Source organism: Pan paniscus, chromosome 10, assembly GCF_029289425.2.
Source record: "Pan paniscus chromosome 10, NHGRI_mPanPan1-v2.0_pri, whole genome shotgun sequence".
Lineage (NCBI taxonomy): Eukaryota > Metazoa > Chordata > Mammalia > Primates > Hominidae > Pan > Pan paniscus.
In genome coordinates, this window is record NC_073259.2 from 46,300,777 (window position 1) to 46,326,460 (window position 25,684).

At 50.1% G+C, this 25,684-nt stretch overlaps 1 protein-coding gene across 6 annotated transcripts in view; it reads left to right on the top strand.

The window, feature by feature from the left end:
• Window positions 1–25,280, top strand: part of VDR (vitamin D receptor) — a 124,642-nt gene extending 99,362 nt beyond the window's left edge. For all 6 annotated transcript variants that reach the window (XM_055095717.3, XM_063593068.1, XM_057299465.2 and 3 more), the window contains 7 exons: window positions 1,698–1,828; window positions 9,122–9,306; window positions 9,561–9,681; window positions 11,000–11,171; window positions 20,001–20,152; window positions 20,353–20,469; window positions 21,799–25,280. In XM_055095717.3, coding sequence (XP_054951692.1) covers window positions 1,698–1,828; window positions 9,122–9,306; window positions 9,561–9,681; window positions 11,000–11,171; window positions 20,001–20,152; window positions 20,353–20,469; window positions 21,799–22,058 — 1,138 coding nt within the window. In that variant the 3' untranslated portion in view covers window positions 22,059–25,280. The remainder of the gene's footprint in view (window positions 1–1,697; window positions 1,829–9,121; window positions 9,307–9,560; window positions 9,682–10,999; window positions 11,172–20,000; window positions 20,153–20,352; window positions 20,470–21,798) is intronic.
• The last annotated feature ends 404 nt before the right edge of the window (window positions 25,281–25,684 follow it).

The following is a 25,684-nucleotide window of genomic DNA, read 5'->3' on the forward strand; positions in this document are numbered from 1 at the left end:
TGCACCATCATGGCCAACTAATTTTTGTATTTTTAGTAGAGACGGAGTTTTGGCGTGTTGGCCAGGATGGTCTCAAACTCCTTACCTCAGATGATCCGCCCACCTCAGCCTCTCAAAGTGCTAGGATTACAGGCATGAGCCACCGTGCCCAGCTCTAGTTTTCTGTTCCTACAGAGCTCCTGCTTCCTCTTCCTTTCAAAAAACCCAAGGCCAGGCCTCAGGATTTCCACCTCCTTGTCTGGCCCCTTCTTTTTCTGGGCAGGTTCTGGGATGTCTAGAGCTATGGTTTGGGCCTTTTCTTCCTTCCATGTACACATCTATCCCTGGAACAGGAGCTATTCCAGTCACAGGTCTCTAGAATCTAGAAGACTTCATGCTGAGACTAGCATCCTTACTTCTCATAGCAGCTCATTAAATGTTATTATGCTGGCTACTCTGGAGATTTCAACATTTAAAAAGGTTTTTTCGGCCAGGCACAGTGGCTCACGCCTGTAATCCCAGCACTTTGGGAGGCCGAGGCAGGCGGATCACGAGGTCAGGAGATCAAGACCATAGTGAAACCCCATCTCTACTGAAAATACAAAGAATTAGCCGGGCGTGGTGGTGGGCGCCTGTAGTCCCAGCTACTCAGGAGGCTGAGGCAGGAGAACGGCATGAGCCCAGGAGGTGGAGCTTGCAGTGAGCTGAGATCGCAACACTGCACTCCAGCCTGGGCGACAGAGCGAGACTCCATCTCAAAAAAAAAAAAAAAAAAAAAAAAAGGTTTTTTCTAGGGAAATGCACTTTTGTTATTTCCTGTGTAATTTTTTAAAATGGGAAAGGGAACAGAGTACTGTAAAAGTAAGTATAAGAGTCGGGGCGTGGCTGGGCGCGATGGCTCACACCTGTAATCCCAGCACTTTGGGAGGCCAAGGCAGGCGGATCATGAGGTCAGGAGATCGAGACCATCCTGGCTAACACGGTGAAACCCCATTTCTACTAAAAATACAAAAAAAAAATTAGCCAGGCATGGTGGCGGGCGCCTGTAGTCCCAGCTACTCTGGAGGCTGAGGCAGGAGAATGGTGTGAACCCGGGAGGTGGAGCTTGCAGTGAGCTGAGTGAGCCACTGCACTCCAGCCTGGGTGACAGAGCAAAACTCCGTCTCAAAAAAAAAAAAAAAAGAGTCGGGGTGCAGTGGCTCACACCTGCAATCCCAGCACTGTGGGAAGCCTAGGAAAGAGGATTGCTTCAGTCCAGGAGTTCCAGACTAGCCTGGGCAACATAGTGAGACCCCATCTTTACAAAAAAAGCAAAAAATTAGCCAGGCATGGTGGTATGCACCTGTAATCCCAGCTACACTGGAGGCTGAAGCAGGAGGATTACTTGAACCCAGGAGGCCCAGCCTGCAGTGAGCTGAGATCATGCCACTGCATTCCAGCCTGGGCTACAAAGCAACACCCTGTCCCCCCCAAAGAAACAAAAATTAAAAGAAAAAAGGTAAGTACAAGCCATGATTGGAGCTGGGCAGGCAATGAAAGGAGAAGTAGGAATCGTTTGGTGCCCAGCCTAGAGGTGAGAGTGACTGGCAGCTGGGGTGGGCCCCATGTCTTCTGTTGGAGAAATGGAGACCGGGGCCCCAGAAGACAGGTCTCCGTGGTGACAGGGTGAGGAGCCGGAAGTTCAGTGACCCAGGGCAGGGTGTGTGCTCTCTCGGCAGGCGAAGCATGAAGCGGAAGGCACTATTCACCTGCCCCTTCAACGGGGACTGCCGCATCACCAAGGACAACCGGCGCCACTGCCAGGCCTGCCGGCTCAAACGCTGTGTGGACATCGGCATGATGAAGGAGTGTGAGTGTCCAGGGGCTGGGCAGGATTTGGGCCTGAAGTGGAGTCAGGGAAAGGCCTTGGCCACTCTCCTGCAAGTTTGGGCAGAGGGTCTGCCTGCCCTTCCTCTGTAGCTGCCAGCATCTGGGGCCAGGGCCTCAGTGGGACCAGCAGCTGGTGACAGGGCAGCTGGAAGTCCAGGGTCAGATGCACTCAGCGGCCCTGTGCACCTCTCGAGGATCTGTGTGTTGGTGTCAGAGGCCCTGGAAGGGTCCCTCCAGAGTGGGGCCTGAGAGGAAGGAGAGGCCGGACACTGCCTTCAAGAGTCCCTTCTACTCCTGGGTCAGGGTCTTCCTCCAGGATGTCATTCTTTTTTCACAGCTCCCTGTTACCTGGACCTAGAGGGAAGAATGAGGTTCAAGGACCCCCAGGTTCTATTGGCTTGGGAAGAGAGGGCTGATGTGGGTTGGGAAGGGCAGGAGTGATAGGGAGAATTAGTATTCAGAGCATAGTTGGCATCCATTTTCTGTCCCACCCCAGCTTCCCAGCCTCTCTGGCGCCTTGAGCAGATCTGAGGGCTTGTGCCAGGGAGAGACCAGGAGGAAAGAGTCTGCCAGGGGAAGCACTGGATTCTAGGATGACCCTCTGAATCCAGATGGAGAAAGAGGAGTGATTCTATAGGACTTCCGGTCCCTCTCTGGGGTTGGAGAAGACCAACATGGCATATTTACATGGATATTTTGACCCATCACTGAAAACAACACTTGAACTTTGCATCAGAGCTCTAGGACAGTTATTTGGTAACTAGAGTAGCCATTGAATTCAGTGGATGCTGGGAGGGGCCAGCCTGGCCCTCTCTGGGCTGGAGCAAGGCCAGCTGGGCATGGGTGCTCTCTGTACACTCATTCCTTTTTCTCCTTCTCTTGCTCACTCCTGTCTGCCATCTGCATCCAGACCCACACCCGGCCCTAGGACAGAACCCAGGCCCTCCTAGCTGTGGGTCTGAGGAGTCGGAGTCGGAGTCGGGGTGGGGATGTTGCTCAGATGCGGACCCTCCTGGCTATGGGACCGTTTGGAGTGGTTGGGGTTGGGGAGAGGTCAGGTAACAGGAAGATGTGTCAGGGACAGAGGATAAGTCACAGAACAGGGCTTAGAGGATAGCAAATTTCTCCGTTAATGGGAAAAAAATTATCTGTTGTTGGGACACAGAGGCAGAGCTGAGGCCCTGACCCTGGGCCTCCTCTTTGGGCCTTGACCTAGGCTTCTCTTCTGTGGGTCACGACTCCTCCCTCCTGATCTGACGGCTCCCCAGCCAACACTGGCAGCCCTGAAAGGTGTTTCCATGGCTGTGGTTTCTCCACACCACCAGAGGGTGCAGGCCTGGGCATGCTGGTCGCTCCTACCCTAGTCCCTGCCACGCCCTGGCTCCTGTGTTTATCCTGGAGAGAATAAGAAGTGGAGGCTGGAACCCCGGGTGCCTTAAGGGGCTTCACACACATTCTCAGTGGGCCCTGCTGAGGGTGAGGCGTTAGGGTGGGCACCAACAAGGTGTGCTCAGCACAGTCCCATCTCCGCAGAGAAGACAGCCTCTGCAAAGCAGGGAGTCCGGTTTCTAAAGCTCCAGCTAACCAAGACTGGCACGAGGTTCCACTGCAGTGGTTCGTAAGGCACTGCCACAGGAGTTCCCCTCAGGACTAAGCTCACTGATGCCCAAGAGGCCCCTCTCCTACCTCAGGAGGAAGAGGATGTCTTACTGACTTAAAATAGAAAGAACATCTGAGACTCAGAGAGGTAAAGACCTCAGGTCTGGGGTCAGAAAGCAAGTTGGTGGCCAAGCTGGGACTAGAATCAGACTTCATGTCCCCTCCTACTTGCCTCCTGGTCCCCATAAACAGCGCTGCATCCATGGTGAAGAGCAGCACCAGCCTGGGGTAAATCAGGGGGCCCTGCCCAGGAGCACCCTACCACGTGGTGGGAACCCAGCAGCCCAGAAGCGATGTCCACCCCATCCCTCAGCCACCCCCACCCCAGCCTAATTCTCTCCTGTGGAGTCCTGTGTCCCCATCCTGCTGTATGCGCAAGGCAGATTCTCGCCACACCACCCTCCTCATCCCAGTGCAGGGAGCAGTACTCAGTTCTAGATGGGCTGGTGGAGCGGGGATCCAGTTAAAATAGAAACGTCCTGATGCTTTTTACTTTCCCAAAGGGAAGACTGTCCAGGAAGAGACATTCTCAGCCTCCGGTTAGTCCAGCTTCAGGAGGCCTCACCAGTGTGAAGTCCCCCGGCCTCAGAACCCTGGGAGAGCTGCACATTTCTTATCTGGGCTGGGTTTTGTCCCCAAGGCATAGCATCCCAGAGACAATTGAGTGTCTCAATATTTGTAAAACCACAGGAAGAAAGCTAAAAGCCCAGGCTCCTGCTGTCCGAGCAGGGAGGTGGGCCTTCCATAGAAGAGGCACAGGAAGGGAAAGGATGAGGACAGAAACCCTGTGTATTGACCAACTACTGTGTGTCAGATAGCCCATCAAGCACATGCATTTTCTTCTGAAATTCTCACAACACTCCCTAAATATGTAAATACTTTTATTTTTTCAATAGCTGAGGAAGCTCAGAGGAATTAAAATATCATGGCTCTCAGCTAATAAGATGATGGTATCAGCATTCATTCTAATCTAGGTCTTTCTGCTTCCAAAGGGCAGGCTTGTGGGCCACACGTGAGGCAGCCTCTTGTGGCCCCAGTGGGTCGGAGCTCACTCCATTGTGCATTTCCAGGCACTTTCACATGCTCTAAGAGATGGATTGAAGAGAGCTTGGTCCCACCAAAGACTCATTTTCTCTCTTTTCCATTCTTAGCTGACTTTATACCCTGGGAACCCAAGAAATTTTATAACTGAGTTCTTGCTTTTTGCTTATACTATACCTGTCCTGCATAGAACAGGTTACACATTGTGGTAACTTGTTTGATGTTTTTACAGATGTATGTCTTTTCTCCCTGGTGTTAGCAAAGTACCTGGCACATAGTAGGTGCTCAATAAATGTGTGGAATCAATGAATATTAGCTCCTCATTATGCTTCTTTCTCTCTGTATATCTTCCACAGGTCTATAGATCAGTAAGATTCTCCCAAACCTGATCATGTCTGTGCCGTTCATTTGGAAACATTTTATGTCCTCTTCCTGTGGTTGTTCTTAGCCCATCCTTGGCATCTTGAAATGTTTTCAAATTGTTTATGTTGCAGATCTTGGCTTCGTTAAGGAGAGAACATGTCTTGCATGGGAATAACTTGTGCAAAATTATTTCACACTCAGCAAGGAGCTTAAAAGGAAGTCAAAAAAAGCTTCTGAGCAGCCATGTAGGTTTTACAAAGTCCACATGCCAAAACTCATGCACTTTAGACGCCTGATCACCAGACAGCCCAACACTCTTTCAGAACCTGTTTACTCTTATTCTAGGTCAATGGCTTCATATATCATATAGTGTCTTCCTATATGATAGTAATGACATCTTAGGTTCAATCCATTGAAAAAATGATAAGAAATTTCCCATGAAATTAACAAGATCTTTAAACAAATTATTTCATAAATCACAGTGTATTTGCATATGTGAAAGACTTTAGACTCATTCAGTCCTCAAGCAATGTTGCCTTGCAGAAGGCTCATGGATTGGGCCTGTGTGAAACTGGTAGATCTCAGCATTTCTTCCTCTGTTACCTCCATAGAAGATGGAGGTTGCTATTTGATGCAAGTGACTGGGAGGAATCATGTTATAGGGTTAAACCTGAACTTTCTTTGTCTCTTTAAAGTGGGGAATTTACAAGCTTTGTGACTTAATTTTATTTTTACACTCTTCAGATGGATTGGAACACAATGCCTGTCAAAACTCCATGGCTGAAAACCAAAGTCCACTTATAACCAGATGTAATCAGACACAGTAGAGGCTAGTGGTTATGACCTTCCACTCCAGAACCAGACTGCCCAGGTCTAAATGCTGGTTTCACCACTGTTAGCTGTGTGACTTTGAGAAAGGTAGAAAGCCTCTCTGGGCCTCAGCTCCCTCATCTGCTAAATGGGAATAACAATAGCACCTGCCTTAAAGGGTTGTCATGAGGGCTAAATATATGAGTTAATATACAAAAGGCTCTCAGAATAGTGCCTCATAGATAGAAAAACTCTTTATGTGCTATCCAGCATTACGAATATTTTCTTTTTATTACATCAAACTTGATCACCAGAACTTCTAGCTCCCAAGAGATCAGAAGTAAGTCTTAAGGGGGAGAAAGGCACACTTCCAGAGGCAGACACCAATAAGAAGACAACGCATAGTTTAACAGAGAGGTGGACACTGGAAGCCAGAAAAGCAGCCCAAGAACTCCAAAGCCCAGCACGCCAAGCCATGCAATGCGGGGCAGACAGCCTCCGACAACTCTGAGGACGTAACCTTGTCCTGCAATGTTCAGTAATTATTCAGAATGATACCTCTGAATCATCAGGGAAAGGTTATATGACGTTAAAAGTGTTCCGTTACAAGGTTTTCTGTCTTGAAAATCTTTCCATAACAATTGTTTCAATAAAAGAGGTCAGCTTTCTCAGCGCTCTGGTGTGCCAGGTGCCATTCACTACATTGCAGGAGACAAGCAGCACTAGAGTACTCACTAGCCTTTCCTGAACCAGGAAAATGATTTGCACACAGTTGGTGTAATCTGTGTGGATGCATTTGATATTTGGTGTCAGACTATTGAGCAGACACCACGGCCAGGTAGCCCCTCCGGTCTAGCCTTTATGGGGGAAGTATAAGAATTGTAAGACAAAGGCCGGGCATGGTAGCTCACGCCTGTAATCCCAGCACTTTGGGAGGCCAAGGCGGGCAGATCACCTGAGGTCAGGAGTTTGAGACCGGCCTGGCCAACATGGTGAAACCCCGTCTCTACTAAAAATACAAAAAAATTGGCCAGGCATGGTGGCATGTGCCTATAAGCCCAGGTACTCTGTAGCCTGAGGCAGGAGAATCGCTTAGAACCCAGGAGGTGGAGGTTGCAGTGAGCCAAGGTGGTGCCACTGCACTCCAGCCTGGATAATAGAGCGAGAGTCTGTGAAAGAAAGAAAGAAAGAAAGAAAGAAAGAAAGAAAGAAAGAAAGAAAGAAAGAAAGGAGGGAAGGAAGGAAGGAAGGGAAAGGAAGGGAGAGAAAAGAAAGAATTGTAAGACACGGACCCTGCCCTTAAGTAACTTGTAATCTAGAGAAAGAGACCTTGAACTTCTTGGGCTCCGTCTATAGGTAATGAATTGAAAACTGTGCTAACCATGAGTCTTACAGAGCAGAAGATAATTGGGTGTCAATGTGTGTGGGAAAGACTAAATATGTAGCAGGCATAGGAAATGAGGCTCAGCAGAAAAAAACAAGGCTTGATGCAGATCAGGGCAATCAAGAAATGCTTCATGGAAAAAGATGGCTATGATGTAGGCACTGAAGAACTGATAGAACTCATACAGGTTTGGGGGAGAGAAGACCCAGCTGGACGGGCACCTAGCACAACTGGAAATGCAGGGGCGAGCATGAGCAGGTCATGTTCCCAGGCCAGCAGCAATGCCAGCATGCCCAGAACAGAGGCTGTGTCCAGAAGCACTAAGACATGAAGTCTGAAAGTTAGGAAGAGGCCAACTTGAGTTTGGACGTGGTCATCAGTAGGGGCCGAGAAAAGTATCTGGGCAGGAGAATGGCACCACAGAATCACTGGAAAGTTAGCAAAGTCCAGTCAGGCTGAGCTACGTGCCTGTAGACACCATGGTGTGGCTGGCAGAAACAGGTCTCCCTAACTCCGGTCCCCAGGTGAGCAGGAAAGACAAGACACCTAATCTTGGGCTTCCCAAGCGAGGGCTTACCCCCATTGCCTTCCCTGGATGCTCCCTGCCCCTTCCTCTCCCACCCTGCCTGACCTGGTAGGGTCTGTGCAGACACCCACTGTGGGAGGAGAGTTGGCAGCTGTTTGGGCAGGTGAGTCAGTCACCTGGGTGTGGTCTACTCCCAGGCTCCCTGTGGAGGGAAGCACCATCTCTTGCAGTAGCGCTCGCTTTCCTGCCATGCCTGTGGCATTGGCTGTCCACTCCCTCCCAGCATAGGCTCTTCCTCACCCCACAGCAACTTCTCTCGTCCTCCCCCTACCTGAGGGCCTGGGCCAATGGACCTTTCTCGAAGCCTGGAACTCACCCACCCTGGGCTTCTGGTTCCTTTCTCTGCTCTTGTGAAACTCCCCAGTTCTGTGGGCAGATGCCCTGGCAGCAGCAGCACCGAGCAAGTAGCTACAGGCCAAAGGCCCTGGTGCCCACTCCTGCCGTCAGCGCTCAGCAAGCCACAGCCAGGAGGTCTGTTTGCCCAGCCGCCGTGCCAGGCACCTTTGCTCCCAGCATCCCCTCCACCCCCACAGCTGCCCCAGCACAGGGAGGCAGGCAGAAGCCTGCAGATGGTGGTGGGGCTCTCTATGGCCCCACACCCTGATTAGTGGCTGGAGAGAACTTCTAAGATTAGAGCTGCAAGGCCTCACCCTTTGGGGCCTTCAAGAGGACTTGAAAACTTCCATGGACAGAAATGTCAAGGCTGTACATGCTGGAGGAGGGGTGGTTTTGCAGAGAACCAAAGAGGTCTAGTCTTTCTATATTCCACAGTCCCATGTCTGGAAACCTGGATGTGGAGACAGCCACATAGAGGAGTCCTCTCCACATCTCACTTCCAGCGCTATGAGAGCTCTGGCATCCTCTCTTCACCCTGATTTCTTCAGGATCATGGAACATCAGGGTAGGGAAGAGAAGAGAACTAACATTTAGTGAGCATCTGCTCTGGGCCAGGCATGCATCCAGTTCTCAAATCAGTTGATCCTTTGAGGCAGGTGTTATTACTTCTCCCACCTGCATGTCAACACACACAGACACACACACACACACTTTATGGAGGAAGGTACAAGAAAGGAACCTTGGAAGAACTTATATGGTCCAAATCTCTCATTTTACAAACAAAAGAACAAAAGCCCAGAGAGTTTGCCCAAGGTCCCACAACTTGTTCTTGAGAACCCCGACTCCCTAAAGCCCAGATCATCCCCCCTCTCAAATCCTCTTTTTCTTCTTCTTGCATGTGCCTTCCTTTTCACCACAGCAAACCCAATTTTTCTTCACACAGTGGAGTGGGAGTCTCCGTGGCAGGAGGACCCCCGAGGGAGCCCCGAGTGTTAAAGCCCCTCCTATCTTGGACCTTTACCCCCAACCGCAGGAGGAAGGTTTCCTGGAGGAGCTGCTGGCCAGCCCTCCTGACTCCCCTTCCCACCCCACAGTCATCCTGACAGATGAGGAAGTGCAGAGGAAGCGGGAGATGATCCTGAAGCGGAAGGAGGAGGAGGCCTTGAAGGACAGTCTGCGGCCCAAGCTGTCTGAGGAGCAGCAGCGCATCATTGCCATACTGCTGGACGCCCACCATAAGACCTACGACCCCACCTACTCCGACTTCTGCCAGTTCCGGGTATGTCTGCCTGCTGGGAGGATGAGCCGGTCCAGAGGAGAAGCACTAGTGGAGCCAGGGCCCAGGGAGTAGGGACAGAGGGCAAGGGACATCCTGAACAGAACTGGGGTAGGGACGGAGGCTGCTCTGCCCCTGGCACTGGGAGGCTTTGCCTTCCTGTAGACCTTCCTCAAAGCCATTCCTATCAGAGATCAGGGCCAAGGTAGGAAGGCAACCCCAAAATGTGGGTCTGAGACCCCATCTTTCCCTTCCAGCCTCCAGTTCGTGTGAATGATGGTGGAGGGAGCCATCCTTCCAGGCCCAACTCCAGACACACTCCCAGCTTCTCTGGGGACTCCTCCTCCTCCTGCTCAGATCACTGTATCACCTCTTCAGGTAAGCAGGACTTCAGTCCTCCATAGAGTAAGGGAGCGGGGGCGAGAAGTCCACCGCACCTGCCCTGGGGCTGCTGGATGGAAGGAGGTGGAAGGCTCCCTAATGGAAACTTACATAAATACTGTGCGCTATGCAGTGTCTTCACAACAGCCCCTCTGTTACAGAAAGGGGTGACTTACCCAAGGGCCCACACTGGGGAAGAGGCCAAGCTGGGATTCCAGCTGTGTAGCATCAGCCTCCCGGGCCCATGCTGTTTCCTCTAAGCCAGGCTTCAGCCCATGGCCCCCTCCGTGGAGGTGACCTGCTTCCTTTACGTGATATTTTAATCCTGGGCCCTTCAGAAGGTGAAATTTGGAGTGGGAAGGTGAATGTATTGGTCCCATTGAGGTCCACCTTCCACCTGAGCTCTGGGGACCACTCTGGCCCTGGAGGACCTGTCCCCTCCAGCTCAGCTGAGAGTCTGGGAGGCATCATGTTTTCCTTCCTTTCTTTTTTTAAAAAAAAACACACATGTATATTTAGAAAAGAAATTGTGCTGTATACAATCTGATGACTTGCTTTTTTTTATATTGCATTGTTTTTCCATACCAGTTAGTACGCATCCAGAATATAATTTTTAAAGGCTGCATAGTATTCTGGAATACAATAATGTACCTAATCCCCTACCATTGGATATCTGGATTATTTCTCAGCATTTTAATAAGAAAACAGTATACTTGTAGCTAAATATTTACACTTATCAGCAATTTTCCCTTACAGTGAATTCCAGGAAGTGTGACTACTGGTCAAAGAGTACACACAATTATTTGGCTAATGTCAAATAGCTGTCTAGAGTACCTTCAGTAATGTGCACCTCCTTTAGCACCCCAGCCCTCATAGGCATTGCCTAATTTCCTGCATCTTTATAAATACTGGCATCAATATTTAAACATTTTTGTTTCTGGTTTGTAGGTGAAAAGTATAGATGTTCTACACTGCAGTTCTTTGACCATTAGCAAGGTTGAACATTTTTTTCCATGACTTGATGGGTCCCAAATTCTTTTTTGATTGAGAGCCGTAGAAACAGCACACAGTCTGCTTGAGGAAGTCTCATTGCTCTGAGTGTCTCTGGCTCTTTGATTTTACTGCTTTATGCTGCTGAAAGAGGCAGAGAGAGTCCCAGAGGGAAGCCTGGGGCTGAAGGGTGACCTGTGGAGTCACTGTGGGATTCCCAGCTGACTCTGCTGCCAGGGCACACCAGGTCTTTGCAGGGTCTGGCAAGAGGGGGCCTGGTCCCAGTATCCTTAAATAGCTCCTTCTCTTCCCTCATCTCCCCCAGACATGATGGACTCGTCCAGCTTCTCCAATCTGGATCTGAGTGAAGAAGATTCAGATGACCCTTCTGTGACCCTAGAGCTGTCCCAGCTCTCCATGCTGCCCCACCTGGCTGACCTGGTCAGTTACAGCATCCAAAAGGTCATTGGCTTTGCTAAGATGATACCAGGATTCAGGTAAGAAACTTCTGCAATCTCTGGGGAACAGAGTCAGAGTCCTAGACTGAGCTACAAGAAGGGTTGGAGATCACTCATCCACCACTTCTTTTTTTTATTTTTTATTTTTTTAAACGGCGTCTTGCTCTGTCACGCAGGCTGGAGTGCAGTGGCGCGATCTCGGCTCACTGCAACCTCCGCCTCCTAGGTTCAAGCGATTCTCCTGCCTCAACCTCCCAAGTAGCTGGGATTACAGGCACCAGACACCACGCCCGGCTAATTTATTTATTTATTTATTTATTTATTTATTTATTTATTTTTATTTTTTTTCCAGACGGAGTCTCGCTCTGATGCCCAGGCTGGAGTGCAGTGGCGCTATCTTGGCTCACTGTAACCTCCGCCTCCCGGGTTCAAGTGATTCTCCTGCCTCAGCCTCCTAAGTAGCTGGGATTACAGGTGTGGGCCACCAAGCCCGGCTAATTTTTGTATTTTTAGTAGAGACGGGGTTTCACCACGTTGGCCAGGCTGCTCTCGATCACCTGACCTCGTGATCCAACCGCCTTGGTCTCCCAAAGTGCTGGGATTACAGGCATGAACCATCGCACCCTGCCCTAATTTTTTTATTTTTAGTAGAGACGGAGTTTCGCCATGTTGGCCAGGCTTGTCTCAAACTCCTGACCTCAAGTGATCCACCCACCTCAGCCTCCCAAAGTGCTGGGATTACGGGCATGAGCAACAGCAGCCAGCCTCCATTGCTTCTTTAAAATAGAGATTCAGGTCCTACCCTAGACCTGCGAAATCAGAATCTCTGGCGTAGGCCCAGAAATCTGTATTTAGAAAGTGCAGCCTGTCTTGCGTTACTCTGCAGGCCAGCACTGGAGAGCTAGTCCATCCCCGCACTTTCTGGATGATGGTGTGGAAGCCCAGAGAGGTCCAATGGCCAGCCAGGATCCCTTCCAGGTGTTGGAGCCAGCATGTCAGAGCCAGGCCTAGAACTCCCAGCTCACTGCTGTGTTCACTCCAGCTGGCTTGACTGGAATCCTCATATTATCTCTTTAAATTCAACGATATGATTCCTCCACACCCCAACTCTGAGAGCAGAATGAAGTGATAGAGAGAAGGGCTTGGCCATGTAGACTTGTGAAACAGTCTAGGAATCCTGGAGAGAGATAGGTTTACTGGCATATATGACCCTGGCATCCTTCACCAAAATGTACATTTAAAGACCATTTCCTGGCTGGGCACAGTGGCACATGCCTATCCCAACACTTTGAGAGACTGAGGTAGGAGGATTTCTTCAGCCCAGGAGTTCCAGACCAGCCTGATCAACATAGTGAGACCTCTTCTCTACAAAAAAAAAAATTTATAAATTAGCCAGGTGTGGTTGCACATGCCTGTAGTCCCACCTACTAGGGAGGCTGAGGCAGGAGAATCACTTGAGCCCAGGAGGTCAAGGCTACAGTGATCCATGATTGCACCACTGCACTCCAGCCTGGGCAACAGAGCAAGACCCTGTCTCAAAAAAGAAAAAAATAAAGACCATTTCCTAACCATACTGATACATTTTTGCCAAAATATATAAGTATAAGGAGTTCTACTGGAGAAGGGATCCTCCTTTATCAATTCATTCATATAAATTTCATTCACTTATTCCTATGTTTTATTGTTTTAACACTAATACTGTATATAATACTTATATTTAAATACTCATGCAAGGTTAATTTTTTTTTTCTTTTTTGAGGCGGTTTCGCTCTTTTCACCTAGGCTGGAGTGCAATGGCGCGATCTCAGCTCACTGCCACCTCCGCCTTCCAGGTTCAAGCAATTCTCCTGCTTCAGCCTCCCAAGTAGCTGGAACTACAGGAGCGTGCCACCATGCCTGGCTAATTTTTTGTATTTTTTTTGAGACAGAGTTTCCCTCTTGTTGCCCAGGCCGGAGTACAATGACGCGATCTCAACTTACTGCAACCTCTGCCTCCTGGGTTCAAGCAATTCTCCTGCCTCAGCCTCCTGAGTAGCAGAAATTACAGGCACGCACCACCACGCCTGGCTAGTTTTGTATTTTTAGTAGTAGAGATGGGGTTTCACCATCTTGGCCAGGCTGGTCTTGAACTACTGACCTCAGGTGATCTGCCGGCCTCAGCTTCCCAAAGTGCTGGGATTACAGGCATGAACCACCACGCCCGGCCAATATTCTTTTTTTTTTTTTTTTTTTTTTTAATTGAGGCAGAGTCTCGCTCTGTCGCCTAGGCTGGAGTGCAGTGGCATGATCTCGGTCACTGCAAGCTCCGCCTCCCGGGTTCACACCACTCTCCTGCCTCAGTCTCCCGAGTAGCTGGGATGACAGGCGCCCGCCACTATGCCCGGCTAATTTTTTTGTATTTTTAATAGAGACAGGTTTTCACCGTGTTAGCCAGGATGGTCTTGATCTCCTGACCTCGTGATCCGCCTGTCTCGGCCTCCCAAAGTGCTGGGATTACAGGCATGAGCCACTGCCGGCCAATATTCTTAAAACAATAGAGTATTGACACATTTAATAGATGTGTTGGGAAATGGCTATATTTATGTATATTTGTACCTTCATTCTTCCCCAAAGTTCATTTGGTATATTGCCATAAAATACATAAACAATATGGTTGAGAAAGAGAAGTAAATCAATCTCAAGCAATGTTATCGTCTTTCAAGTAGCAGCAATAGCTGTATTTCCCGCAGAAGGGGGAAAATGCTTCCTAGATACTAATGCTCAGATTCAGTGCTGGAATATGGGGAACTGGAAAATGAGTTAACATTGCCGGCTCTGGATGGAAACAGATTATGAGGTGCCATATATTGGTGTATGGCCCTCTTAGCTGTGTAGAAAAGCCATGAGTTATTGCCGAAATTAATGCCTTGCCAGTGAGATGATGGTCATTCACAGAGCTAAACCCAGAACTTTCCAGTTTGTTTCTGCCCTGAGAAAACTGGCTCTGTGTTATTTTATGCCTCTCACCAACACAAATAACAGAAATTTTTCGATGCTCTTCCCCTGGAATTAATGTGAAAATGGTGAAGAAGAGAAAACTGGCAGACAGTGCTGAGACACTCCTACTGCATTGCACATTTTGGTTGTAGTGATAGGAGCGAGGGCCCCTCTGGCAGGCAGGCAGGCAGGAGCAAGCGACAGATCTTGTGTGAGCCCGGCATTGCTCTGAGCCCAGGGTTTACCCTCAGAGGCTTTCTTTGGAACTGACAACACATTCCGTAGAGCACAAGTTCCAACTCCCTCCTCCACGCTTCACGTTACTGTTTGCAAACTCCACATATTCCAAAGTCTTGTTTTGTGTAAACGGCTAGGGAAAAAACACAGAAGCACTCGGCTTCCATCCTCATGTCAGGCAGCAGTCCTTGTCTACACAGGCTTCATCCTTCCCTGCTCTAGTGGGGAGTAGGACAGAGGGCCCCCACGGCCCTTTCCAGATACAGTGATTCCAGGTTCAGTGATTCCAATGGTGGCTGAGATTGCATACATGGGAAAGCTGCCCTAAAAAGAAAGTTACGCATCAAGTCGGATTACTCCAATCCTGCCCCCTTCACTAAGGAACCCCAGCCTCCAATTTCTCCCATGCTCAAGGCCCCTATCCATTGCCCTCCCACATGTACCCTGACACAAATAGCACTACTCTCAGTTTCTCTTCCCGAGGTTAAGTTGAAGTCTGCCCTCTTCCTTTCATCATGTTCTCCTCTGTCCCCTAGTCTGTCCTTGCAACTCATGGCTAAAGTGAGGTACATATGGCAGGTACAGGAGCTGCCCAGCCATTGATGCAAAATGGGTTAAACTGATCCTGGACATGCTAGGGTTGGCTTCTCTGTCTTCAGTATGACTTGAGAAGTCCCAGAGCAGAAGGTATGCCAATGAAAATGGAGCAGGCCTTGCTAAGAGAGCTTGCAGGGACACTGGTATGGACGCTCTTTGTGACTGGACAGAGGTGATGCTGAGCCTGGACTGGAGCCCAAACCTAGGCTCCAACTGGGCCCAGGGTGGGCCAGCCCAGTAGCTCTCTGGTTCTGCTGCTTTCCACACTTAGGGGTTCTATTGTTCCAAGACATAGAAGAACAGTGGCTGCATCTCTGGTGGCTTTGATCTTGCTGCCTGCAGGCAGGGGCGGAGGGTGTGGGGAAGGCAGGATGAGACTTCTGTGTGGGTGTGTGGGGGCACAGGATGAGTCTCCAGTGTGGGCATGAGACCAACGTGGGGCAGGGCTGGATGGGCTGTTCTGGGTGTGAACTGTGCTACAGTGTGGCCTTGGCCTGCTCTCTCCTCCCATCTCTCCTCCCTTAGCCTCTCAGTCTCACCCCACAAATCTCCCTCCCTGCTGGCACTGCAAATGAAATGCATGGAGGAGGTGGCATCAGCAGCAGCATCTAAATGGCCAAGAGCAGCCTTAGATCTGAGGACTTGGGACCCCCAGGCTTCACTGACAAGTAAAGTACACAAGAGACCAGGCCACAAAAGCTGCAGCCCTGCCCTCTTCTGCTAAATGCCTTCACCTTCATTGCCATTTCCATGCCTAGGGAAGAGCCCTGGGGGTTATCATGCTTCCTTCGTGCTGTGCCCTTTCTCCACATTCATTTCTTCATCCATCCAACAAATAGCTTTCTTACATAAACTGTGAGGGACAAAAGTTGTTGAGAAGACAGTCCCTGGCATCCAGGGATTTGGTGTCTGATGAAAGAGATAGACATGTAAACAATTGCTGTAAGGAGATAAGAGCCCTGCTACAAGCCTGCTGGAGGTACCGTGGGAATGCGGGAGGGGAGGGGAGGGGCCGGGCTCTGCCTGTGGGGGTGGGAAAGACGAAACAGCAACACAATTCCAGTCACATCTCGGGTGCCCAGAAGCGGCTGCAGGCATGAAGACAGAGAAGGGTGTAAATGTCACACGGGTGAGAGAGGGGGAACGGAGCTGTGCTGGTGCCTATCATCGTGGAACAAGCTCTCTTATGGCTTCCCCTGTAACTCCACCTCTACTCCCACCACGCCACCATCCCTGGTCCTGGCTGTGAGCTGTATTTAGAAAGGCCCTGTATTTCCAGGCTGTGGGCAGTCATTTGGGGTCGTTTTGGGTTTGTGTTCCTAGCAGCAGGATGTCTGGATCACAAAAGCGGTGATCCCACTAAAACCTCTCTGGCCTGCATCCATGGAAGATGTGTTCACTGCTGGCCATCTGTTTGAGTGGGGCACTGAACAAAAGGCTATGTATAAAGTTATTCCTCTCAGAATTACCTATGATAGCAAAAATTGGAAGCAATCAAAATGTTCAAAAATAGATAAATGGAAGACTGGCTCAATAACTTAGAGTATACTGTTATGATGTAACATCATGCAACCCTCTAAGAACTGGGCTAAATAATTTTGAGTGATATAGGAAGTAGGATAAAGAATTAGTATAAGCTCCAGTATGTTAAATGTGTACTCCCTCTCTCTATGTATATTTGTGGGTATATATATATTTGCATAGAAAAAAGACAGGAAGGTGCCAGGCACGGTGGCTCACACTTATAATCCCAGAACTTTGGGAGGCCAAGGTGGGCAGGACTCACTTGAGGTCAGGATTCAAGAGCAGCCTGGCCAACATGGTGAAACCCCATATCTACTAAAAATACAAAAATTAGCCAGGTGTGGTGGCACATGCCTGTAGTCCCAGCTTCTCCGCAGGCTGAGACAGGAGAATTGTGTGAACCTGGGAGGCAGAGGTTGCAGTGAGCCGAGATTGCACCACTGCACTCCAGCCTGGGTGACAGAGCAAGACTGTCTCAAAAAAAAATTAAAATAAATAAATAAGAAAAAAAGATAGGAAGAAAATACGCCAAAATGTGAAGTGTGGTTATGAGCAAATTTAATTTGTTTTTACATTTTTATGTATTTTCCAAAGATTTGATAATGAGTATGTTTTACTTGTATAATGAGTCAAAACAAAAATGGGGATGGTGTTCATTTTTGTGTTTTAAATGTGGATTGAGCATCTAGAGAAAAGTGACAAGGATGGTGAGATGTTAGACATTGTGTCATTAGACTATCTGAAGGAGGACACGGCAGTTTTCCTTTTTAAAAAACTCCATTAGTTATGGTTCAAAGGAAGTCCCATGGCTAGTGGAGAAGTCTGGTTCTGGGTTTATTGAGCACAAAACTGTGAACCACAAATGAGTGTACTATCACGTGGATTGTAGCTCAATAGAAGAGGTCATTAATCTCGGCGCTAACAACCCCATGGCTGTGTCCAGAGGCCCTGAGCTCCCTGACCCTAGGAGAGTCCTGCAGAGGTTATGTAGGAGCCATCTCTAAGAGTTCCTAAGAGGGGCCCTCCAACTGTAGCACGTTGTGATTTTTTTCAATACAGATCCTTTGCTGGCCATCCTGATCATGCAAGCCTTCTCATTTCCCACCATCTATCACCCATTGATACAACACTCTCATCAGTTAATATCAGCTTCCCATCTTTATATATAAACATGCAGCCATTGAGGGGGTGACAGCCTATCTGCAGGATATCCAGGAGGAAGTAGACAGTCAGGAAGAGAAAGGGAGTAAAAGCCAGAAGCAAGCTGATTTGTGAGCCCTGCCTTTTCCTCGCCATTGTTCAGACAAGCCCATTCCTGACTCAGAATAGTGGAACTAGTCATTGGCCTCTCAAATCATCAACGCATCTCTATTGATCATCTTGTGCTGACGGCTCAATGGTCAGTGTGTGGGCAACAGTAAGGTGATTAAGAGGAGGTGCTGGCCCCCAAGTAACTTACAAACAAGAGTAGAAAACAAGTGGCCGGGCGCAGTGGCTCACGCCGTAATCCCAGCTCCTTGGGAGGCTGAGGCAGGCAGATTATCTGAGGTCAGGAGTTCGAGACCAGCCTGGCCAACATGGCGAAACCCCGTCTCTACTAAAAATACGAAAATTAGCTGAGTGTGGTGGCGGGTGCCTGTAATCCCAGCTACTCAGGAGGCTGAGGTAGGAGAATTGCTTGAACCTGGGAGGTGGAGGTTGCAGTGAGCCAAGATCTCACCACTGCACTCCAGCCTGGGCAACAGAGCAAGACTCTGTCTCAAAAAAAAAAAAAAAAAAAAAAAAAGGAGTGGAAAACAAGCATGTAAAGAGCAGAACTGGAGGAGAAGGGCAAAATAAGAGCACCAGCAATGTTCAAGGCATCGCAACGACATGGCCCTAACTGTGCTAAAGAGTCAGAAGGTGCGGGGCTCCAGTGGAAAACACAGTGGATTCAGGACCAGAAAAACAAAATGGAGAATTAGAAGGGTATTCCTGGCTGGAGCTGTAGTATGCTGAAAGGCGTGGTGATGGCTGGGTGCAGTGGCTCACACCTGTAACCCTGGTTCTTTGAGAGGCCAAGATGAGAGGATCACTTGAGGCCAGGAATTTGAGACCAGCCTGGGCCACATAGTGAGACACCATCTCTACAAAAAAAATTTAAAAATTAGCTAGGCGTACACCTGTAATCCCAGCACTTTGGGAAGCCTAGGCAGGCAGATCACAAGGTCAGGAGATCGAGACCATCCTGGCTAACACTGTGAAACCTCGTCTCTACTAAAAATACAAAAAAAAATTAGCTGGCCATGGTGGTGGGCACCTGTAGTCCCAGCTACTCGGGAGGCTGAGGCAGGAGAATGGCGTGAACCTGGGAGGCGAAGCTTGCAGTGAGCCGAGATCGCGCCACTGCACTCCAGCCTGGGCGACAAAGTGAGACTCCGTCTCAAAACAAATTAGCTAGGCGTGATGGTGTGCACCTGTAGTCCCAGCTACTTAGGAGGCTGAGGCAGGAGGATTGCTCGAGCCCAGGAGTTTGAGGCTGCAGTAAGCCATAATCATTCTGTTGCACTCCAGCTTGTGTGACAGAACAGGACACTGTCTCTAAAAATACTAATAAAAGAAAATTAGCTGAGCATGGTGGCACATGCTTGTAGTCTTAGCTATTCGGAAGGCTGAGGTGGGAGACTCACTTGAGCCCAGGAGTTTGAGGCTATAGCATGCTATGATCATAACACTGCACTGCAGCCTCAGCAACAGAGTGAGATCCTGTCACAAGAAAAAAAAAAGGCACAGTGAGAACACACAGCATCTGAATGTGGAGTGGCATGATGCTGCTAGAATGGAAGGTTGGTGGAGTTTACCATGGGAAAGGGAGTTGGAATGAGAGGTTGGAGCCAAGTTAGGGAGTGTGGGCCTGATCCTAGGGTGTTTGAGAGTCAGTGAAGATTTCTGAGTGCAAGAGGACATTGACCTGCAGCAGTGGTAAGAAAGATGAATGAGAGACTGGAGAGACACAAGTCTGGGATTCCTGTAAGAGGCTATTGGAAAAGACGCTGGAGCTCTGAACCAGGGCACTCCTGGTAGGAGTGGGAATAAGATCATGGGCTTGAGAGACATCCTAGAGACAGAGTTGGCTGAATTTACTACTGAGAAGGACTGGAGGACAGCAGGAGGGAGAGGAGGAGAAAACTTGGGTGTTGTTGAAGATACCATGGCCCTACCTTTTGCAGACCACCATATTCATGCCTCAATGCTGGGAACTTCCCTGGGCTCCGTTTCCTGTGCCCCATAGCTCTGGCTGCTTGGTCTCTGAGTTTTTCTTGTCTTAGTAACTGAGCTACTTCACTTCTGGCCTTGGCACATGATCACAGTGTTGAACTGTTCTTTCTCAAGGAACACTCTTGTCCCTTCCAGCCAGCCTGCAAGCTCCTCGATGAAAGACCCAGGGTGCATGTTGGTGCCCAGCAGGTGTATACCTGTCAAAGCACTAAACTGATTTGTGTGGCTTGAAGGTGTTTACTGGTAACCTGACCTCCTTCCCTCCCTCCCCTGCAGAGACCTCACCTCTGAGGACCAGATCGTACTGCTGAAGTCAAGTGCCATTGAGGTCATCATGTTGCGCTCCAATGAGTCCTTCACCATGGACGACATGTCCTGGACCTGTGGCAACCAAGACTACAAGTACCGCGTCAGTGACGTGACCAAAGGTATGCCTAGACTCCACCTCCAACTTTTCCAGCTCCCAGATTCTGGCTCCACCCGTCCTGGGGTTTGGGCTCCAATCAGATACATGGGAGGGAGTTAGGCACCAACAGGGAGAGAAGGGCGAGGGTCAGACCCATGGGGTTGGAGGTGGGTGGGCGGCTCCTCAGCTCTGCCCACAGTACCTGGCCATTGTCTCTCACAGCCGGACACAGCCTGGAGCTGATTGAGCCCCTCATCAAGTTCCAGGTGGGACTGAAGAAGCTGAACTTGCATGAGGAGGAGCATGTCCTGCTCATGGCCATCTGCATCGTCTCCCCAGGTATGGGGCCAGGCAGGGAGGGGCTCAGGGACCTGGGGAGCGGGGAGTATGAAGGACAAAGACCTGCTGAGGGCCAGCTGGGCAACCTGAAGGGAGACGTAGCAAAAGGAGACACAGATAAGGAAATACCTACTTTGCTGGTTTGCAGAGCCCCTGTGGTGTGTGGACGCTGAGGTGCCCCTCACTGCCCTTGGCTCTGCCTTGCAGAGTGTGCAGGCGATTCGTAGGGGGGATTCTGAGGAACTAGATAAGCAGGGTTCCTGGGGCCACAGACAGGCCTGCGCATTCCCAATACTCAGGCTCTGCTCTTGCGTGAACTGGGCTCAACATTCCTGTTATTTGAGGTTTCTTGTGGGCAAGTTACAAAACTTTGGAGCCTGAGAGATGGTTCTGCCTATATAGTTTACCTGATTGATTTTGGAGGCAATGTGCAGTGACCCTTGACCTCTTCTGCTGGTTAGAGGTGAGAAGAAGGAGAAAAGGCCGAAGAGAAAGTTATTGTGACCTTGGGGACATGATGTCGGTGATGAGGTCCAAAGAGGGGCGGCCCTGCCTCAGCCTGTGCTAGTGGCCTCTGCCCAGGGATGCTTTCCTGGACTGGAGGCTCAAGGAATGGAGGTGGGCTCCTCTACCCCTGCCCAGCCAGCCTTCCCTCATTCATTCATCCACTTAGCAACAATTTATTGAGCACCTATTAGGTACCAGGCACTATGCTAGGTACTGGGGTTCAGCAGCAAATGGGACACAGGCTCCTCTCCCATGAAGCTTAGGAGGAAACATTAAACAAATGTTATTTAATTATTAATTCCTAACAAGGCAAGAGTTTTAAAAATAAAGTAAGTGATGCTACAGAAGGGTAGAATAGAAGGAGGGAAGCTGACGTGGTCTGGGCTACAGAGGTAGAGTGTTGCCAGGAATGGCCTTTTGGAGGAAGACCTTTTAAGCTGTTATCCAAAGGATCAGTAAGAGTCTGGCAAAGATAGCAGAGCAGAGTTCCAAGCAGAGGGAGCACAGATGTGAAGGCTGGTGGCCAGAGAGCATGGCGCATCGGGACGCTGAGGGATGGACAGAGCATGGACAGGGAGCAAGGCCAGGCAGGGACAGGGCCAGGTGCGCCCATGGAAGGACCTAGGTCTGGATCCTAAATGCACGGAGAAGTCACTGGAGGGCTTTGGGGCCAGGCAGTGGTATCACCGGTCAGCAGTCATAGAGGGGTGGCCTAGGGGGTGCTGCCGTTGAGTGTCTGTGTGGGTGGGGGGTGGTGGGATTGAGCAGTGAGGGGCCCAGCTGAGAGCTCCTGTGCCTTCTCCTCTATCCCCGTGCCCACAGATCGTCCTGGGGTGCAGGACGCCGCGCTGATTGAGGCCATCCAGGACCGCCTGTCCAACACACTGCAGACGTACATCCGCTGCCGCCACCCGCCCCCGGGCAGCCACCTGCTCTATGCCAAGATGATCCAGAAGCTAGCCGACCTGCGCAGCCTCAATGAGGAGCACTCCAAGCAGTACCGCTGCCTCTCCTTCCAGCCTGAGTGCAGCATGAAGCTAACGCCCCTTGTGCTCGAAGTGTTTGGCAATGAGATCTCCTGACTAGGACAGCCTGTGGCGGTGCCTGGGTGGGGCTGCTCCTCCAGGGCCACGTGCCAGGCCCGGGGCTGGCGGCTACTCAGCAGCCCTCCTCACCCCGTCTGGGGTTCAGCCCCTCCTCTGCCACCTCCCCTATCCACCCAGCCCATTCTCTCTCCTGTCCAACCTAACCCCTTTCCTGCAGGCTTTTCCCCGGTCCCTTGAGACCTCAGCCATGAGGAGTTGCTGTTTGTTTGACAAAGAAACCCAAGTCGGGGCAGAGGGCAGAGGCTGGAGGCAGGGCCTTGCCCAGAGATGCCTCCACCACTGCATAAGTGGCTGCTGACTGATGTTGAGGGAACAGGCAGGAGAAATGCATCCATTCCTCAGGGACAGAGACACCTGCACCTCCCCCCACTGCAGGCCCCGCTTGTCCAGCGCCTAGTGGGGTCTCCCTCTCCTGCCTACTCACGATAAATAATCGGCCCACAGCTCCCACCCCACCCCCTTCAGTGCCCACCAACATCCCATTGCCCTGGTTATATTCTCACGGGCAGTAGCTGTGGTGAGGTGGGTTTTCTTCCCATCACTGGAGCACCAGGCACGAACCCACCTGCTAGAGACCCAAGGAGGAAAAACAGACAAAAACAGCCTCACAGAAGAATATGACAGCTGTCCCTGTCACCAAGCCCACGTTCCTTGCCCTGGATCTAAGGGGTTGGTTGAGGTGGAAGCCCTCCTTCCACGGATCCATGTAGCAGGACTGAATTGTCCCCAGTTTGCAGAAAAGCACCTGCCGACCTCGTCCTCCCCCTGCCAGTGCCTTACCTCCTGCCCAGGAGAGCCAGCCCTCCCTGTCCTCCTCGGATCACCGAGAGTAACCGAGAGCCTGCTCCCCCCACCCCCTCCCCAGGGGAGAGGGTCTGGAGAAGCAGTCTGGAGAAGCAGTGAGCCGCATCTTCTCCATCTGGCAGGGCGGGACGGAGGAGAAGAATTTTCAGAACCCAGCGGCTGAGTCATGATCTCCCTGCCGCCTCAATGTGGTTGCAAGGCCGCTGTTCACCCACAGGGCTAAGAGCTAGCGCTGCCGCACCCCAGAGTGTGGGAAGGGAGAGCGGGGCAGTCTCGGGTGGCTAGTCAGAGAGAGTGTTTGGGGGTTCCGTGATGTAGGGTAAGGTGCCTTCTTATTCTCACTCCACCACCCAAAAGTCAAAAGGTGCCTGTGAGGCAGGGGCGGAGTGATACAACTTCAAGTGCATGCTCTCCTCTGCAGCCAGCCCAGCCCAGCTGGTGGGAAGCCTCTGTCCGTTTACTCCAAGGTGGGGTCTTTGTGAGAGTGAGCTGTAGGTGTGCGGGACCGGTACAGAAAGGCGTTCTTCGAGGTGGATCACAGAGGCTTCTTCAGATCAGTGCTTGAGTTTGGGGAATGCGGCCGCATTCCCTGAGTCACCAGGAATGTTAAAGTCAGTGGGAACGTGAGCGGCCCAACTCCTGGAAGCTGTGTCCTTGCACCTGCATCCGTAGTTCCCTGAAAACCCAGAGAGGAATCAGACTTCACACTGCAAGAGCCTTGGTGTCCACCTGGCCCCATGTCTCTCAGAATTCTTCAGGTGGAAAAACATCTGAAAGCCACGTTCCTTACTGCAGAATAGCATATATATCGCTTAATCTTAAATTTATTAGATATGAGTTGTTTTCAGACTCAGACTCCATTTGTATTATAGTCTAATATACAGGGTAGCAGGTACCACTGATTTGGAGATATTTATGGGGGGAGAACTTACATTGTGAAACTTCTGTACATTAATAATTATTGCTGTTGTTATTTTACAAGGGTCTAGGGAGAGACCCTTGTTTGATTTTAGCTGCAGAACGTATTGGTCCAGCTTGCTCTTCAGTGGGAGAAAACACTTGTAAGTTGCTAAACGAGTCAATCCCCTCATTAAGGAAAACTGACAGAGGAGGGCGTGACTCACCCAAGCATATATAACTAGCTAGAAGTGGGCCAGGACAGGCCGGGCGCGGTGGCTCACGCCTGTAATCCCAGCAGTTTGGGAGGTCGAGGAAGGTGGATCACCTGAGGTCGGGAGTTCGAGACCAACCTGACCAACATGGAGAAACCCTGTCTCTATTAAAAATACAAACAAACAAACAAAAAATAGCCGGGCATGGTGGCGCATGCCTGTAATCCCAGCTACTCAGGAGGCTGAGGCAGAAGAATTGAACCCAGGAGGTGGAGGTTGCAGTGAGCTGAGATTGTGCCGTTACTCTCCAACCTGGACAACAAGAGCGAAACTCCGTCTTAGAAGTGGACCAGGACAGGACCAGATTTTGGAGTCATGGTCCGGTGTCCTTTTCACTACACCATGTTTGAGCTCAGACCCCCATTCTCATTCCCCAGGTGGCTGACCCAGTCCCTGGGGGAAGCCCTGGATTTCAGAAAGAGCAAGTCTGGATCTGGGACCCTTTCCTTCCTTCCCTGGCTTGTAACGCCACCAACCCATCAGAAGGAGAAGGAAGGAGACTCACCTCTGCCTCAGTGTGAATCAGACCCTGCCCCACCACGATGTGGCCCTGGCCTGCTGGGCTCTCCGCCTCAGCCTTGGATAATGCTGTTGCCTCATCTATAACATGCATTTGTCTTTGTAATGTCACCACCTTCCCAGCTCTCCCTCTGGCCCTGCCTTCTTCGGGGAACTCCTGGAAATATCAGTTACTCAGCCCTGGGCCCCACCACCTAGGCCACTCCTCCAAAGGAAGTCTAGGAGCTGGGAGGAAAAGAAAAGAGGGGAAAATGAGTTTTTATGGGGCTGAACGGGGAGAAAAGGTCATCATCGATTCTACTTTAGAATGAGAGTGTGAAATAGACATTTGTAAATGTAAAACTTTTAAGATATATCATTATAACTGAAAGAGAAGGTGCCCCAAAATGCAAGATTTTCCACAAGATTCCCAGAGACAGGAAAATCCTCTGGCTGGCTAACTGGAAGCATGTAGGAGAATCCAAGCGAGGCCAACAGAGAAGGCAGGAATGTGTGGCAGATTTGGTGAAAGCTAGAGATATGGCAGCGAAAGGATGTAAACAGTGCCTGCTGAATGATTTCCAAAGAGAATAAAAGTTTGCCAGAAGTTTGTCAAGTCAACCAATGTAGAAAGCTTTGCTTATGGTAATAAAAATGGCTCATACTTATATAGCACTTACTTTGTTGCAAGTACTGCTGTAAATAAATGCTTCATGCAAACCAATTTGCCTTATCCTTATAAGGACCTTATGGGAGATGAATCATTACTACCCCCATTTGACAGAAGGGATAGCTTGAGCAATGCCACACTAGCAAGGGATGGGATTTGAACCTTCAGCAGCTAGCTTCACAAGCCACAAATTAACTGCTACATTGTCCTGCTTCCTACTGAGTTGGGGGACCTGACAGACGACTGATGGTCTTGCTAGCTCTCTCCTAGAGAGGAGATAAAAGAGGTTCCCATTCCTAAAGCAGGCCCTGAGCCAGGAAAATTAGAGGTGCTGGACCAAACTGTGCTCTACTCCCAGGAAGTGTGCAGTCAATATATGACACCTACGTGAGACCCTCAAAAATGAAAACCAAACAGCTACTGGCAAAACTGTGTCTGCCATTAGAGATGGCGGCTGT